The 14,903-nt window shown below is 48.9% G+C and overlaps 1 protein-coding gene across 1 annotated transcript in view; it reads right to left on the bottom strand.

The window, feature by feature from the left end:
- Positions 1 to 357: 357 nt before the first annotated feature.
- ASB13 (ankyrin repeat and SOCS box containing 13) overlaps positions 358 to 14,903 on the bottom strand; it is a 29,704-nt gene continuing 15,158 nt past the window's right edge. The window contains exons 2-6 of the mRNA XM_044762184.2: positions 11,528 to 11,715; positions 10,121 to 10,271; positions 7,108 to 7,242; positions 3,827 to 4,018; positions 358 to 2,325 (exon numbers count right to left, since the gene is read on the bottom strand). Of these exons, the coding sequence (XP_044618119.1) occupies positions 2,198 to 2,325; positions 3,827 to 4,018; positions 7,108 to 7,242; positions 10,121 to 10,271; positions 11,528 to 11,715 (794 nt within the window). The 3' untranslated portion in view covers positions 358 to 2,197. The remainder of the gene's footprint in view (positions 2,326 to 3,826; positions 4,019 to 7,107; positions 7,243 to 10,120; positions 10,272 to 11,527; positions 11,716 to 14,903) is intronic.

Below are 14,903 nucleotides of genomic sequence, written 5' to 3'. Positions count from 1 at the left end.
ACAGTGGCCCCGCTCAACTCACATAGGATGAACCCATCTAGTGCTTCTGCTCCCAATAAGAAAAGGGCCATGTCACTGGCCCAGTGGCATAGTGGTTCAGTTCACGTGCTCCACTTCGGCAGCCCGGGGTGTCACATCCCAGGCTGGGACATACACACTGCTTATCAAGCCATGCAGTGACAGGCATCCCACGTATAAAGCAGAGGAGGATGGGCATAGATGTTAGCTCAGGGCCAGTCTTCCTCAGCAAAAAGAGGAGGATTGGTGGCAGACGTTAGCTCAGGGCTAATCTTCCTAAAACAGAAATAAATAAAAAGGAAAAAAAAAAAAAAGAAAAGGGATGTGTGAACACAAGCGTGGACTCTATTCAATAACTTTTATTGAGCAAAGAGTATGGGGCCCAGATTCTGCACTCAGTGCTCCACGTGTGGAAATATTATCAGCTTTCATTGCTAGAGGCAAGTTTCTCTTACAAAGATGGACGGGTTATTTTTTCATTGATATTAGTACATGCAGAAACAATGATTTACCCAAAACATGTACCAAGACTGTAACAGAACAGGAGTGGCTCCTATTCTCAGCATACGATGACATACCACCGTAACAATGGCTGAAGCAGCAGAGATGGAAAACACCCGTGGATGCCAGCATGAAACTTCTCACCAGACCTGGGCCCCACCCAAGTCACCCTGCGAAGAGACACTTCTGGTGGCGGAGCACGACGGGCATTACCGTGGCCAATTCTGGCTCATTCTATTCCACACACTCCCCAGGGGCGGGAGGCCCAGGCAGACCTCGGAGAATCTGGTGACGTTCACATTTCTGGGGACACTGGCTTCGGGCATGACCCACGACAGCGTTCACAAGTGGTGCCTTCTCCATTTCCCCAGAAACAAATATACCTGAACTAATTATGCAAAGTCCTCCAGCTTAACTCCCTGGTTTTGTTTTTGTTTTAATTACGATACAGAATCTTAGGCAGACAAACGCCGCCTGAATATAGAACTTAATAGCGCACCCCACGGCATACAACGCGGAACTATTTCTATTACTACAGGGACAGACTGCGGAACATTTTCCTCCCCTGCCTTGGATGATGAAGCGACTCCTGTCCAGTTCAGAGCACTGAGACAATGCTTCAGCATAACAGATGTTCCACAGGTATCTAGAGAATGAACGGATCAATGGCTGATAGTAGCCAGGGGTGCTGGCAACCTCTCCTGCCAATTTCAGAGCTTCAAGGAGTTAGCATAATTTCGGGTGGGAGAAGAATTCATCTTTAGAAAAAGATGAAAAATAATCCCTAAAGAATTTCACAACAGCCCCTCACATGAGAAACGACTACTCCTGGGAATATGTGCTAACACACTTGTTGTTTTAGAGTCATTAACAAAACCTAAGTGGTACAGCCCATATAACCTCTAAAAGCTTTTTATCCCCTACATCAACTTTTTTAAAGAGTTGAGACCTAAAACTGAGAAAAACTTCCTAAGAAACACTGTGCTAGTTGTGGGGAATTGAGAGCCCGAACCTTCCCCAACTAAGACTCGTATTAAGCCCCCTGAGTGATGGCCACACCTGGCCTCGGGATGCACGCAGGTGGGCCTTGCAAAGTGCCAACCTCGGCCCCAGAAAACAGCGTCCAAGTGGCAGGATGTCACCACAGCAGCCCTCCCAGGCCATGTGGTCAGGATCCGACCTCCCACGGGCCCACGCTCTGTGGCACACCCTCCCTTTGAACGCCCAGGGCCGCCCCAGTGCTGAATGAATTGGAGATGGTGCCAGGCGCCTGGGCCTCCCAGGCACATGGAAATCAGCAGCAGTGCCCTGGACCCCCAGCCCCACCTGGCCTTCCCCCGTGCTCCCACAAGAGTCTTTTCTGAGAGTCCCTCTGACGAAGGTCGGTGAAAAGACGACAACTGGACAGTGTTAGAGTAGAGTTCTCGGACAGCCAGCACAGGGAGAGGCCCCCAGCAGAAGCTGAGGCAGGGTCTTCCCCACATCTTGGAAACGTCCTCCAGGAGTCTGCAGAGAGGACGAAACAGGACAGCCAAAAGGGACTCGGGGAACGTCGTTCTATCTATGGCAACTGCACGGCTTCAACAAACAAGGCAGAACCCTTTGCAGCCCGACGCTGGGCTCAGCAAGGCCAGCAGCCACGGTGCCATCAGGCTGCTCCTGCCTCCACGCCTGCAGCTCAGTTGTAGGAAAGATAATCGATGAGCCGGGACGGGATGTTCAACTTGGCGATCTTCTCCAGCCCTCTGACGCCCGTGGCCCTCCTCAAGGTCACCCTGCACAGCTGTGACAGGGTCAGAGGTGTCTCTGGAAAAAGGAACAGGAAGCATGCGAGGTCAGCTAAAGGAAGTAGCATAACACACTCCAGGTTAACAAACCCCCCAAGCTGGGCCTGGAAGCACCTCCGTTTTCCTGGAACGAGGACGTGCCCTGCACGCCTTCTCAGGAAAACTCCCAGGAAGGACAGCCAGGGACCAAGGAAGGAAGATCAGGAAATGGAATTCCGGGGAGGTGCCTAGGGATTTCATTTTGTGGGATTTTTTGTTTCAATTTTCTTTTTTTTTTTTTTTTTTTTCCATAATGGTATATCTTGGCACACGGATTTGTCAGCAAAGGACTAACTATGGCTAGCAGGCTTGTTTGTCAAACCTCCAGACAAATGAGGGATGGGGCAAGGGTTAGTGCTGGGCCGGTGCTGGCTGCCAGCTCCTGCCGTTCCAGGCCACAGGCTCCGCTCTCTCAACCGAGAGCCACGGGCCACAAGGGGACCCGAGGAGGACTGACGCACATCACAGAACAGCTCCAGCAGACACGGGATGCAAAGGCAAGTCCTGCTGGCAGAGGGCCAGCACCTCAAGACTACAGAGGAAGCCTGGAGCTGTAGGGCGAGCAAGCCAGGGCCAGGGAGGGCAGATGCTGGAGGTCCCTGGCAGCTGAGGCACGGAAATATTTGCAAAACCAGAGCCTGGCCTCAAGCACTGCCTTTTAGAATGATCTGTGATGGATAAAAACACAAATTAACCAGAATATTCTCAATTTATGAAAATGTATGAAACAAAAAGCCCTCTGAAAGAAAAAAGGGGTGGGCCCCCCGACCGAGTGGTTAAGTTCTTGCACTCCAGTTCCGTGGCCCAGGGTTTCGCCAGTTCAGATCCCGGGCGTGGACCTTGCACCGCCCATAAAGCCACATAGCAGCGTCCCACATAGCAGAACTAGAAGGACCTACAACTAGAATATACAACTATGTACTGGGGGGCTTTGGGGAGCAGAAAAAATAAAGAGGAAGATTGGTGACTGATGTTAACTCAGGGCCAATCTTTAAAAAGAAAAAGAAAGAAAAAAAGAACTACAGGTGAAATTCATTTTCCCATGTTACTTCTTCCCCCAAATTACTTGGATGCAGAAAAAGAAACATCTTCTAGGAAATGGTTAACCAACAGACATGGATGGTGTTTGCCTCTGAATTCATAATGGATTTTGGTTGGGTAGGGATGGCAAAAATTTGAATAACTTGACAGTTTTTTTTCAACTGACAGATGTTTGAAAGGCTCTTGTGAATGTAATTCTATGTAAACTCATTTAAAGATGGGTACCCAAAGAAGTCTCGTCCTTAGCCAGATCGTTTCTACTTTGTTTCCTGAAGAGTGAAGCTTGCGTCTGTATGATCAGCCCCGTATGGACTTTGAGATTATTTACTCATAAATGATCTGATGTATTGTCAGAACAGAGCTTCTCGCATAACGGGCCTCGTGCAATTCTAGAATACACTGCGTCATTCGAACAGCAACGACAAGAAGGGCCGCCTCACTTTCGTAGTGCTCGAAGCACTTGGCTGGGGCGCTGCTGCTCCACGTATAGTCGGACGGTTTCTTCCCCCGGTTGTCCCGAGCGTAGATGTTGCCGCCAAACTCGATGAGCATCTCGATCAGGTCCACGTTCCTCACCTTGGCCGCGTGATGAAGGGCTGTCTCATGAAGCTTTGCTGCGTTCACATTGGCCCCTGCAGGACCAGAGCGGGGGGACAAGCATCACCGAGGAGAGAACGTGGAGCCGAGAGGAACACCGGCTTGGACATTTTCCGCCAGCCACGGTGTACAAAAGCCATCCCCATCCGGGAAACAAAATCAAGACGGACTCTGCTACAGCCGGCTCAAAATCTCTTTCAAAATCCAAAAAGCAGGAATTACGGTTTTAGTCTTATGACAAGAGAGCTAAAGACAGGTAGCAGTAATAAAGAAATAGAACTGGAAATAGAACCAAAAAGAAGAAAAAGAAAACAAAAAAGTTCCCTGTGGGTTAAGATGCAGTTCTAAAGCCCAACGCAGTCTCTCCCCACAGGTCCTGGGGCTCAAGCTGTCTTTCCTATCCTCGAACGCAAACGCACACACACAACCACCCTGTGGACACACACACACACACACGCACACACCACGGGCACAGGACAGAGGTTCTAAAACTACGTGTTAAATGAATGTGTATCTTACAAAAACACATAGAGGGACACATTAGAATGGTGGTGGGCTAGGACAGAGGAAGGAAGGAAGGGAGAAGAAGGAGAAAGTGGCCTTGTGTGGACTAATGATGAAATGTGCCTTGAACTGGGAGAGCGAGCGAGCGAGCCAGCAAAATAACCGATGCCAGTTGGGTATTAAAAATCCTCAACTTTGGGCTTGAGAGAAAAGAGGTCAAAGTCCGCTCGTTATCAAAATCCTGATTTCAAAGCAAAATGGGATTAAAGTGGACTCAGAGTAAAACCTTAGCGAAGAGAAGGGACCGTCACGCACCTTAGCACGCCAAGAACTGGGACATGGCGAACACAAACGGCTCAGTATATATTTGCAGAAACAATAACTGAGAAGCGTGTGACAAGCGCCAGGCTGGGAGGACGGAAGCCCAGCATGCCTCACTTAGCTCCTTCAGAACGCTTCCAGCAGTTAAATATTTACAGATTAAAAATTGCTTCACCGTGATAACTGGACTTTCACCTTCTCCAGCTCTCCTCATCTGCAAAAATAGCCTGCAGCTCAGTGACTTGGCCTCAGGGCCTATAAGAGACCAGCAGCTTCATATGCATCCCTGGGAGGTGCCACACGGCCCCCCCAGCGCTCGGCTCCTCCAGCAGGGCTGGGGCCGTCTCCGAAATCATGTGCAAAAGCGCCTGCATGCATTTTTCTTCTAGAGATGTGGTCTGTGGCTTTCATCAGATTTTCCACAAAGTTAAGAATCGCTACTTTAAAAAGAAGCCACATGCTGTCCTCTTCTCTCTACTTTTCTGTATATTTGAGATTGCCCATGGTTAAAAAATAGTTTTCTTTAGGGAAAAAAAAAAAAGAATGCATTTGGTCTAAGAAGGGATGTCAAAGGAGAGCATGTGAAAAGACTAGAATAGCAACCAAGGATAAGTATAGAGCTGACAGTGTGGGGGCAGTCAACATCAAGTGACGACGCTGACCCCTCGGGATCCTTCCCCAGGAGAATTCCATTCATCCCTCACTCCATTCCCCGGGTGTACGGAAACTCCCTTGGAAACTACAGGCTCCCCTCCTCGAGACCGTCATGGACATTGTGGTTGCCTTGCCACTCCTTGCCAATCTGCCCCACTGAACTGCCACCCTGCAACCTGGGTACCTAACCTCCAGCTCCGGGTGTGGGCTCTGATTGGGTTAATCCCTTCCCCCAACCCAGGCCTGAGCCAAACAGAATTTGGCAAAGTCTGGTCAAAAGGACAAGGTTTGACAGGGACCCAATTCTGGCCAATGGGATATAAGGGGAGGTGTGAAGGAGACATTCTGGGAAGAGATTCTTCACTCCTCTGAGAGAGCCATCAGAAGCCTCACAAAGTGAATTGTTTGGATTTCAGCCCGACTCTGCTGCAGCCATTTTACCCCCATTAGGGACACCAGGCATAGGATCAAGTGGACACTGAGACAAGCAGAACTGCAGGATTCAAGGAAAGTGAGTGAGTTCTTGATGACACTGTTTAATGCCTGGGTCAAACTGACCCTGAAACCTGATTTAGTTCGGATCTTTTCGGTTACCTGAATCAAGAACTCCCCTCACTCAGGTGGAGCTGGTTTCCTATTACTGACAAAGGAATAATCACTTTTATAAAGTCCTAACTAATGCAGAAGGGATGTTGGGGTTAAAACCACAAATTTAATCCTTTCCCCTTTAGCCACAACAAAAGGAACTAAAGAAAAAATGGAATGAAAGAAGACCTATGACTGTTCCTAATCTAGATATTTTATCATCGTATAAAAAATAAAAACTAACCCAAGGACTAACCTTACACAAAATGAATCTTTTCCAATGAAAAGACAAAAGCGGCACATTAAAGTGAGTAAGACTCCCTAATAGAAAAGTACATACAGCTTGAGCTCAAATGACCCTCATCTGGAGAGAATTCATAATCTTTCTATTTCTGAACAGTTTTGTTTTCTTATCCTAAGTTGCACCCAGAATAGAGGAGATGGCTGAGCTAAAATTTTCCATCAACAAAATATTTAAGTTGGGTTCATAATAAAAATTCCTTGCCAATACCCACTTTGGCTCCATTTGAAAATTTCTGTGGCAGGCAGGCCCTGAACTTAACCTTCAGTTGGTTGGTTGTTTTTTAATTTTGTTTTTCACCTTGGGAACCTCTCTATCCTGAGGCTTTTCAGAACATCTGACAACAACCTGGATTCCAACTGCAGCCGACTCCATCTTCCATTGCATCCCATCCCTTCCTGACTTAGAGAGCAAGCGTATTAGGCGGGTATTGTGGACGATCCCCTGTGGCCACTGAAAATAATTGTTAGCATTTGTCCACCACCTACGGTGCACCAGATACTGCAGAAATGTTATCACGGATCCTCCCAATGACCCTGCAAAACAGCTTTTGTTTTCCCAGTTTTATAAATACGGAAACTGAGGCCCAAGGTCTCAGGTGACAAGTGGAAGAGCCAGCTTCAAACCTGGGCTGTCTGACTCCGCCACCCAGCCCTCTGCCGGCACACGGCGCAGGTCAACAAAACACCTGCATCGAGCAGAGCAGGTGTCAACATGACACACCTGCCCCGAGCAGCACAGGTATAAACAGCAACACACCTGCCTTGAGCAGCACTTTCACGCAGTCCAGATGCTCCCGGGCACAGGCAACGTGCAGAGGGGTCCCAAAATGGCAATCGTGTGCTTCCAGATTGGCCCCGACGTCAATAAGAAGCCTCACACATTCGGAACTTCCTTAAAAGAAATGGAAAAGGATGAAAACCGTCAAAGAACACAAACATTTGAAATAACAGGCAAGACAGAAGCAGCAGCTGGAACAGGTAAGCCCCATGCTTGGTTGGAGGGGGGAGAGAGGAGAACCAGGACCCTATCCCGAGCTAAGAGGAGTTCACGACCCCACCTGGCCCTGGGGAGCACGGGGATGGCTGTCCTTTCTGCTGAGAGCCCAGGGGTTCTTCCGGCCCACGTGGCAGCGGGAGGAAGGGAGGGTGCGGCCGGCCCTCTTGCTGGGAGAACGAAAACTTGGGAAACACGGCCTCTGAACAGCCAGAGAAGACTTCTCCTCACTGCTCCCTGGCTCCTCAGTTGGGAAGAAGGTGCTCCCCATCTCTAGGGTGCCCCTAAGCTGTGTGGGGAGCTCCCAGCTGGAGGGGATGACAGACAGCTGCTGGCATCCTGGATGAGCTTCTCTAAACTTTCTTACCGGGTTCCCCACCCGTTATCCCGGCAGACGCCTTTCCTGCCTCTTCCCCGGGCTCCTCTCGGGTATCTTTAGTGTGGCTTTGGGTCAAGGTTCATTCTGTCCCAGGATCATCCTCTCCCCTCACTTCATCACACTTTGCTGTTGGCAGCTATGGACTTTCCACCATTAGCCCTGAAACCCGGCCCCACCTCTACAGCCGTTTGCTGGCCGTTCTTGTTTGGATGTCTTGATCACTATGACGTCCCCTGCCTCCCTTCCCGGAAGGCACCTGTTCCTGGCCAGTCCAGCTCAGTGGTTGGCAGCACTCCCGGCTCAGCCCTGAGTTGGTGTTGACCCCGTGTTCTCCTCTCCCTCATATCAAATCCCACTGCTTCTCCCCTACCCCAGAGTTTCTAAATGAATCCACCCACTTGGATCACTGCGATGGCCCCCAACTCACTTCTCCACTTCCAGGACACCCCCCACCAGTTCAGTCTATCTGCTGAAGAACAGCAGAACATGCCACCCCAAAATATGCCACTTTGCCGTAAGGATTATTTTGAGCTGAAGACAATTGAGAAGCAGCAGATAGAAGAAAAGCTCTCTGCCCTCCCCCCTTTGGCTAAAAGCAGGACCTTAAATTTGTAAAGGTGTCCCCCTCCCCTCTCTATGAGGAAGGACAGAAGTTAATCACCAGGAAAAACTCTAGACCCTGACCAGCCCAGAGCCAGCACCAGAGGATTATTCTGCACGATAAACCTCACTAACTGGCCTTTGTCTCCCATTAGTTCCCATCCCACAATTTGCCCCCCTAGAAACTCAAAGTCCTTTTCCTTTGTCTTGTCACTTCTCTAGAAATTTATTGTTCTTTGTTAAGATGCTCATAAGCCCAAGTTCTAACCACCCCTTTGAGTGGCTCATCACTGACTTCTCCCATGTGTCCATACAAGGCACACATTAACAAACTTCTACTCACATTTCTCTTGTCAATCTGTCCTATGTCAGTCTAACTGGCAGGGCCCCAGCCAATGAACCTAACATGGGTAAAAGAAAAACTATTTTTTTCCCCTCCCCTACAGTATACGTGGATGGCCACTAAACCAACCCTTCAAAAATGTTGTTTTCCTATCGTTCAACATCTGCTCAAAAACCTTCCAGAGCTGCCTGTAGCAATTCCCAGTGCCTGCAGACGACAAAGGATGGCCTACCTGGGGACCAGGGTGTGAGGCAGCAGAGAACAGTGGCCCTGGGTGGAGGCATGGAAGAGCACACCCTCCACCCCAACGAAATGCACCAAAGACAAACACCGTGCCGGCCAATCAAAATATAGGCCACAAGCTTGCAACCTTTGCCCAAAACAGTCAAATACAAACTCCTTACTCTGTGATGGGGTTCAAGGCAGGCCACCCCAAGATGTGCCCACTCTGGTATGTGGATTATTTTGAGCAGAAGACAATAAAGGCTCAGAAGACTCAGGAAGAACATTTGGCCTTCCCCAAATTGCCTAACAGAATTTAAGACAGAAGGCCTAGATCCAGGAAGGAGCTAGCACCATGAGACAACTCTAGTATAATGTAAAATAGGTGTGATAGGAAAGGCACCAACAAGGCCACCTTATGGAAATCCTGTCTCTCGGGCCACATTCTGTATAGGTGGCCCAGCAAAAGTTGTCTAGCAAACATTTGCTTTTCCATCTCCATGTGAATTTCCTGCCTCCCCTTTGAAGTCCCAAACCACTACCCCCAGCATCCTCCTTTGTCTTTAGCTGAAGATGGTATTTAAGGTGGTGGCTTTGGCCGTTGTGGCGAGTTGCTCAGTTTTCCTGGGTTTCTTCTATGTATTACGTTATTAAACTTTGATTTTTTCCTGCTAACCTGCCTTTTCAATTGTTTGACCAGCCATAAGAATCAAACGGAAGTGGAGAGAGGGAACTCTCCATCTTCCCCTACATCTGTCATTTAAAAAATTTTCCACCAGCTGCTCTCATCCTAAACTTCCAGCCCTGTCCATTGCAGCTCCTCTCCTGGGAACTTCTGACCCAGCGAGACTGGAGTGGGCTTCCGAATCTCCCACCATGCAGAATCTATCCATTCTTGGAGGGCAGTTGAAATCGGACCTGCTCCCTGAGCCTCCAGGCCCAGATCCCCCTCCTCTGAGAGCACCTGCCCTTGGCAATGTGTCTGGGTCTCGTCTCCCAACTCGACCAGGGCCCACAGGGCAACATGGACCAACCTCCAGTCTTAACATCTGAAAGGCACCAGCAGTCAGCTAAGAAATAAAATCCCATCATAGAAACAACAGCTCCCTCGTCCTGGATGAGGACGGTGTCTCCAGGAGGAAGAGACCAAGAGTGACCTACAGACAGGGAGCTCTCCTTCGCCTGCTGATGGCTTCCACTTCCTGTCCACACAGCTCCCTCCTGCCACTCACCGCTCATGCAGGCCTCGTGCAGCGGGGATGCTGTGTACAAGGGTGGGTTGACCTTGGCGCCGTAGGAGAGCAAGAGCTTCACACACTCGATGCTGCCCGAGGCGCAGGCGTCACAGAGCGGGGTGCTGCCATCAATGTTGCGGGCGTCCACCTTGTGGGGGGTAGAAACCAGCGTCAGCAGGCGGGGCGGAAAATGCATGCAGTCTCCTCTCAATGCACATTCATCTTTGCAAAGACATGTCTTCGTCTCTCAAAGAAGTTCTTAGGCTTTGAATCATGTGCCAAGGCGCCTGCCAGGCAAGGGAGTTCAAAGATAGAAAGGAGATGGGGTGGGGAGTGCCTACCAGCCTCCTACGTCCACGAGTCGTCCTGTTTGGGGCCCCTTTCTCTCTCGAGGTGGGATCAACTCAGCTTCACTCTCACCACCAACCCAAACCCTTAATAAGCACAGAGCAGGCAGAGAGAGCTCCAGGTTGCAAGCTGAGAAAGGCAGGGTATAAAAGTAGGTTTTAACTCCAGCCTCAGCTAGATGGAGTGCCTGAACCTGCCTCACAAGCCGCCTCCAGCTGGAAAATCACAGGGCAGGAAAAAGGCAACTCCCCAAACTGGCAGATCCTGCATAAAATTTGCTCAAATTCAGCTGCTATTTGGGTACACGCTGAAGCTTGTTCCAGTTCCTCTTGAACCGCCTTCATAGCCAAGCTTTTGAAAAGAGTAAGAAGTGCACAGTCTTCATTTCTGCCTCGCCCGCTAAGCCCTGACCCTAGAGCCTGCATTCCATATGCGCCGGCTGTCCAGTGGTGTGCCGGCCGGCTCCAACCCACAGCCAACAGTTAAATATTCAGGAATCCCTCCAGCCAGAAGCCACTGGGGGCTGACAAAGCCATGGTGTGAGTATTTACACCAGGGAAAGCAGCAAATCAGAATCTTGGTTTTGATCCTTTTTACCTTTTTTTTTTTCCCCAGAGAGCCAGTTGCCAGCATCCCACTTAGTCATCCTGCTTTCTGAGCCCAAACAGTAGCTCTTCAGCCAAGGTCCCGCCAGCCCTCCCGGACAGCCTGCATCTGATGTGCACGGCCTGCCCCTGCCCACGACAGAGCAGGGGCTCCCTCCAGCACTTTCCTAAAACTGCCTTCTCTTCTGCCCCCAGTGACCTCCCACTAGCCAAGTCCACGACCACATTTACTGGTCCTCAGTGTGCGGTTGGCATAGAGACTGCCCCCCCTCCTCCCTTGGCTTCCAGAACATCCCATCCTGGCTTCCTCCTTCCGTTCCCTCTCCGTCTCCTGCAGGGATTTCTTTTCTTTCCATGCCAATCCCAAGCCTCTTCGTTTCCTCTTGAGCTGGTCCCATCCCTTCCCACAGCCACGGCCAGTCTCAGGGGTCTGTCCTGAAGGGCCGCTCACCTGCGCCCCGGCGGCCAGCAGTAGTTGCACACACTGCGCCTGGCCCCGCAGACTGGCCACGTGCAGGGGCGTGATGGAGTCCACCGTGACCTGGTTGACGCAGGCACCACTCTCGATGAGCTGCTGCAGCTGCAGGGTCTCACCCCGCTGGGCTGCCTCGTGTACCGGGGTGCGCTCCACCCAGAAACCTGGAAAGAAAAACAGACCCAGTGCTGAGACCACGCCACTTCTATCAGGTCATATGAAGATATGGACAACTCCGGGCACCCTTTACAAAACCCGAGACCCTATATTTGATCACGTAATGGGCTCCTACTCAAAATCTTTGAGCAATCCCCACTGCCTGAAGGGTGGGATCCAAAGTCTTTGGCACAGCGTATAAGGGTCTTCGTGATTCGGACCTTGCTCACCTCTTTGACTCATCTCCCACCACTACCCCAAACAAACCCCACTCTCCTGTCACTTGGAGCTCATCACTGCCCACCTGCATCTCTTTGCATATGTTCTCCCTGCCTGAAATGCCCACCTCTGCCCCCACTCCAATCGTCCATTCTGAAATCTCCTGTTGACACGTTACATACTCCACGTGGACCCATTTGAAACATCTGCTCTGGGACCCTTCTCTGACAAATACTCACACATACGCACTCACTCACGGCATTTACACTGTCCCCCCTCCTTGCCTGGGAGTACCTTGAAAATAAGGACCATGTTTTAAATCATTCAATTTTAGGGAACTCCTCAGGATTTTCTACATTCAAAATCACATCATCTGCATATAGAGAAAGTTTTGCTTCTTCCTTTCTAATCGGGATGCCTTTTTTCTTTTTCTTGCCTAATTTCCCCAGCCTAAACTTCTAGCACAGTGTTGAACGGAAGTGGGGAGAGCACACTTCCTTGCCTTGTTCCTCGTCTTGAAGCAAAAGCTTTCAATCTTTCACCATAAAGGAAAATATTAGTTGTGGGTTTTTCGTAGATGCTCTTTACCAAGTCAAGGAAGTTTCTTTTATTTCCAGTTTGTTGAATGTTTTTATCATGATAGGGTGCTGGATTTTGTCAAATACTTTTTCTGCATCGAGTGCAATGATCATGACAGCATTTTGCTCTTCTGTTGAAATGCTGTATGACGTTAATTGATTTTCAGATGTTAAACCAACCATGCATTCCTGGGATAAATCCCACTTGGTCATGGTATACAATCCTTTGTATGGGATGCTAGATTTGGTTTGCTAGTATTCTGGTGAGGAATTTTGTGTGTGTATTCCTAAGTGTCGTTTTTCTTGTGATTTGATGTATCTGTCTGGTTTGGGTACCAAGGTAATACGGGCCTCGCAGAAGGTATTGTGAAGTACACTCTCTCCTAATTTTTGGAAGAGTTTATGAGGAACTGGTATTAAATCTTTAAATGTTGGGTCAAAGGCACCTGTGAGGACATCTGGGCCTGGGCTTTCCTTTGTTATAAGTTTTTTAATTACTAATTCAATCTCTTCATATGTTATAGGTCTATTTAGATTTTCTATTTTTTTTTCAGTCAGTTTTGGTAGTTTGTAGTTGATGTCTTTTTAGGAATTTGTCCACTTCGTGTACATTATCTAATTTGTTGACATACAATTTGTTATAGACTGAACTGTATCCCCCACAAAATTCACAGGTTGAGGTCCTAACCCCAAGTACCTCATAATGTGACTGTGCTTGGAGACGGGGCTTTACAGAAGTGATTAAGTTAAAGGGAGGCCCTCAGGGTGAGCCCTAATCCAGTCTGACTGGACTCTTTACTAGAAGAGCAGGTTAGGACACACCGAGAGACACCAGGGATATGCACAAAGAGAGGAAAGGCCGTGTGAGGACACAGCGGGAAGGCGGCCGCCTGCAAGCCCAGGAGAGAGGCCTCAGGAGAAACCAGCCCTGCCAGCACCTTGGTCTGGGACTTCCAGCCTCCAGAACACTGAGAAAATAAACTTCTGTTGTTTGAGCCCCCTAGGCTGCGGTATTTTGTTGTGACAGCCTGAGCAGACGAATGCACAATTGTCCATAGTGGGCCCTGATAATAACCCTTTTTATTTCTGTAAGGCCATAGTAATGAAAGCTCCCCTCTTTCACGGCTCATTTTAGTAATTTGAGTCTTCTTGCTTTTTTGTACTTGGTCAATTTAGCTAAAGGTCTGTCAGTCTTTTCGATCTTTTCAAAGAAGCAACTTTTGGTTTTGTTGCTATTCTCTATCATTTTTCTATTCTCTATGTCACTAATTTTCTCTCTAATCTTTATTATTTCTTCCCTTCTGCTTTCTTTAGGTTTACCTTGCTCTTCTATTTCCAGTGTCTTAAGATGGAAGGTTAGGTTATTGATTTGAGATCTTTCTTCTTTTTAACATAGATGTTTACTGCTGTAAATTTCCTCTAAGTACTGCTTGAGCTGCATCGCATACATTTTGGTATGTTGTGTTTTCATTTTCAATCATCTGAAACTATAATTATTCATTTTTGCATTCCAACCTCATAAAGTACACGTCCAACAAATATGTAATTGATTAAGAAATAAACAAAGGCGCTATCCCAAATGGAGTAAAATTCTCTAAAATGTCCCTCTTTCTTATACAGTGGCTTACTCTTCTCATCCCTCCCCTCCCCTCATTGCCCCCCACCCAGCTCTAGAGAACAAGGGACACAGAATGCAGCACTCCAACCTCCCCATATTTCCAACCAGTGGTGCTCAGATTTGCATCAGCACCACCTGGAGGGCTTGCGAAAACGCACAGTGCTGAGCCCCACCTCCAGAGTTTGAACAGTAGGTCTCCGTCGGTGCCTGATAATCTGAATTTCCAGCAAGCTCCCAGATGATGCTGGTGCAGCTGGTCTGGGGACCACACTTTGAGAACCACCGCTTTACACAACACTTCTCCCTCTGAATAAAAGCCCCCTTCTCGCCCCAGCTCTGGCCTCTTCATCTCATCCTCCAACCCCCCACCTCTCCTCACTCATCCTAGATAACTTCTAACTTGTACCTTTCCAGACTCAAATCCAGTGGTTATTTTTTCTGGCAGGCCTTGCCCCACCTCAGCCCATCCACACTGGGTCAGTAGCCCCTCCTCTTGTCCCCACAACTGGCCTGTTTGTGCCCACCAAGCATTATTGTCCTCTGGCCACCACCTGTTTGCCTGCTATCTGCCACATGGTAGAAACAGACTATATAACAGTCAGTGCGGTTGTTTCTCGGACCCATTCTTTCCACCCCAGATGAGTGGTCTAAGTCCATAACAGTAATCCTATCTCCAGTGGAACATCTGACCCAACTCTAGCTAACGAGAAGCAAGAGAGACTGCTGAGGGGGTCACAGCTGAAAAACTCACTCTCGCCCAAGGAGTTACAGGAGAAGACGG

Source organism: Equus asinus, chromosome 29 (genome assembly GCF_041296235.1).
Source record: "Equus asinus isolate D_3611 breed Donkey chromosome 29, EquAss-T2T_v2, whole genome shotgun sequence".
NCBI classification, from domain to species: domain Eukaryota; kingdom Metazoa; phylum Chordata; class Mammalia; order Perissodactyla; family Equidae; genus Equus; species Equus asinus.
The sequence above is the reverse complement of the archived record's forward strand: the minus strand, read 5'-3'. Positions and strand labels throughout refer to the sequence as shown.